Here is a 2,078-nt window from a genome sequence, read left to right as displayed (position 1 = left end):
TCTTCAACCTCCTCAATAATACTAATGAGAGGGCTTGTCTTTTAGAATAATATACACTTATTTGAAAGTAGGGGTTTTTTAATTTTTAACTTTTATTGATTTATTATTTTTAATTCGGTATTCAGTGCTAACTGAGTTCAATGGTGCTGTTTACTGTGGCAGGAGAAGCTTTCAAGGCAGTGTGTGTAAAATAATAAATAATTAAAGTACAATCACACTGAATTAGAACTAAATACTAAGATGGCTTATTGTATGATATTTAATATTATTATTCATTGTTCTCGTACATTGATTGTTCTTTTACACAAAGATGTATTGAATGAAAAGATAATATAATGATGTAAACAAATTGTTCATTATCTAGTTCTTAGTAGACTAGTGATTAACCAACATGAAACTTTTTCTACCACTTATTTTAGTATTGCTTTATCCAAATCGCGAAGCATCTTGTTTCGGACTGTATGATTATGTATCTGACAAAGTTAACGAATTTAAAAATTCTATAATAGGTGTATTTACTTCAATTAGTGATAAATTTGATTTATTTATGTCTACACTCGTAGAAGATAAAGGTCCAGCGCTCGGACTTATTGGATTCAATTCTAAATGCGTTAAATCCTTCAGTGAGTTTGTGGTTGAAGAAGCAGCAAAAAGTGAAGTGGAGTTCCCTGAATATTACAGCTTGAGATCGGAACCAACGGCACTTATGTCAACACCTCAATTAGCAACGTTGCATGGTAAAAGAGTAGAATCGCATATAGTCGTTACTGATGATGGTTATTTGTTAACAATCCATCGAATAAGAATACCAAAATTAGTAAAAAGGAAAAACAAAAGTAATAAATCGAGTTTTACAATTTTGATGCACCATGGGCTATTAGGCAGTTCTGCCGATTGGATTTTATTAGGACCGAAAAAATCTTTACCGTATATACTATCTAATGCAGGATACGACGTATGGTTGACAAACGCAAGAGGAAACTATTATTCTAGAGGACATACTTCATTGAAGGTTGATTCTTTAGAATATTGGAATTTTTCCTGGGAACAAATGGGTTCCGACGATTTACCTGCCGTTGTCAATTACATAAAAAAGATTAAAAATAGTACAGAACGATTAACCTTTATTGGGCATTCTATGGGAGCAACAGCTTTTCTTGCAATGCTATCCGCGGATCCACGTTATAATGATTACTTTAAAATGGGTATATTATTGGCACCTTTAGTATACATGACTAATATAATGGGACCTATAAGAACTCTTGCAGCAGTAGCCAAAAGTCCTCCACTGGAGTTGGTGAACATTCTAGGCCGAGGGGAATTTCTACCGAGCAGAGTAGTCCCACTTTGGATTGCAAACAAATATTGTAAGGGTCCCGATATATATTGTATTAATCCTTTGATATTTCTCAGTGGTAGTATACCTAAAGAAAATTCATGGAGTAAAAATTTTACCGCGAGGGTATTGTACCACGTGCCTGCAGGGGGTTCAACGAATACAATTCTGCATTATGCTGCAATGGTAAAAGCTGGAACATTTCAAGACTATAATAATGAAGAATTTCCTTTACACCGTATTAGTGTACCAATTGCCATATTCAGTTCCGATAGTGATTGGCTAGCTACAAAAACTGATGTTCGTCTATTATATTTAAAAATTCCTAAGCCTATAAATCACTATGTTATACAAGAAGCAAATTTTTCTCACACTGACTTTGTTTGGCATCCTGAAGGAGACCATTTAGTATTTTCAAAGGTTGTTGAATGTGTGGAAAATGACTTGAATTCTTTTGAACATAAGAATTGAAGCAAAATAGTTGATATTTTTGTTTTGTAACGATCGTAGCATATAAAATCACTGGTTTAGAATCAGAACTTTAGACATTGTGTTTTGTCATACGGTTTAAAGAAATGTAATATATTAAATTGAAATGTAATGAAAAACGTTTCGTTATTTCATTTTTGCGTACGTGTTTTTGATAGATATAATACACAATGTATCCTTCGATTAAATCCAACTCTGAGAGGGGGTAAAAACAGAATAAGTTTACGACAGTAAAATAGAAGACATAGAAAAT

The 2,078-nt window shown here is 32.9% G+C and overlaps 1 protein-coding gene across 1 annotated transcript; it reads left to right on the top strand.

The window, feature by feature from the left end:
* Positions 1–391: 391 nt before the first annotated feature.
* LOC120636597 (lipase 3-like) lies at positions 392–1,807 on the top strand. The gene has a single exon (XM_039908141.1). It carries the CDS (start codon positions 392–394, stop codon positions 1,805–1,807), a length of 1,416 nt encoding a protein of 471 aa, XP_039764075.1.
* The last annotated feature ends 271 nt before the right edge of the window (positions 1,808–2,078 follow it).

Source organism: Pararge aegeria, chromosome Z, assembly GCF_905163445.1.
Source record: "Pararge aegeria chromosome Z, ilParAegt1.1, whole genome shotgun sequence".
Lineage (NCBI taxonomy): Eukaryota > Metazoa > Arthropoda > Insecta > Lepidoptera > Nymphalidae > Pararge > Pararge aegeria.
Note: the sequence above shows the minus strand (reverse complement) of the source record. Positions and strands in the feature narration are given on the sequence as shown.

Bases quoted from the DNA above. Each gene is read 5' to 3' on its own strand.
- LOC120636597 (XM_039908141.1), top strand. From the start codon at position 392: ATGAAACTTTTTCTACCACTTATTTTAGTATTGCTTTATCCAAATCGC.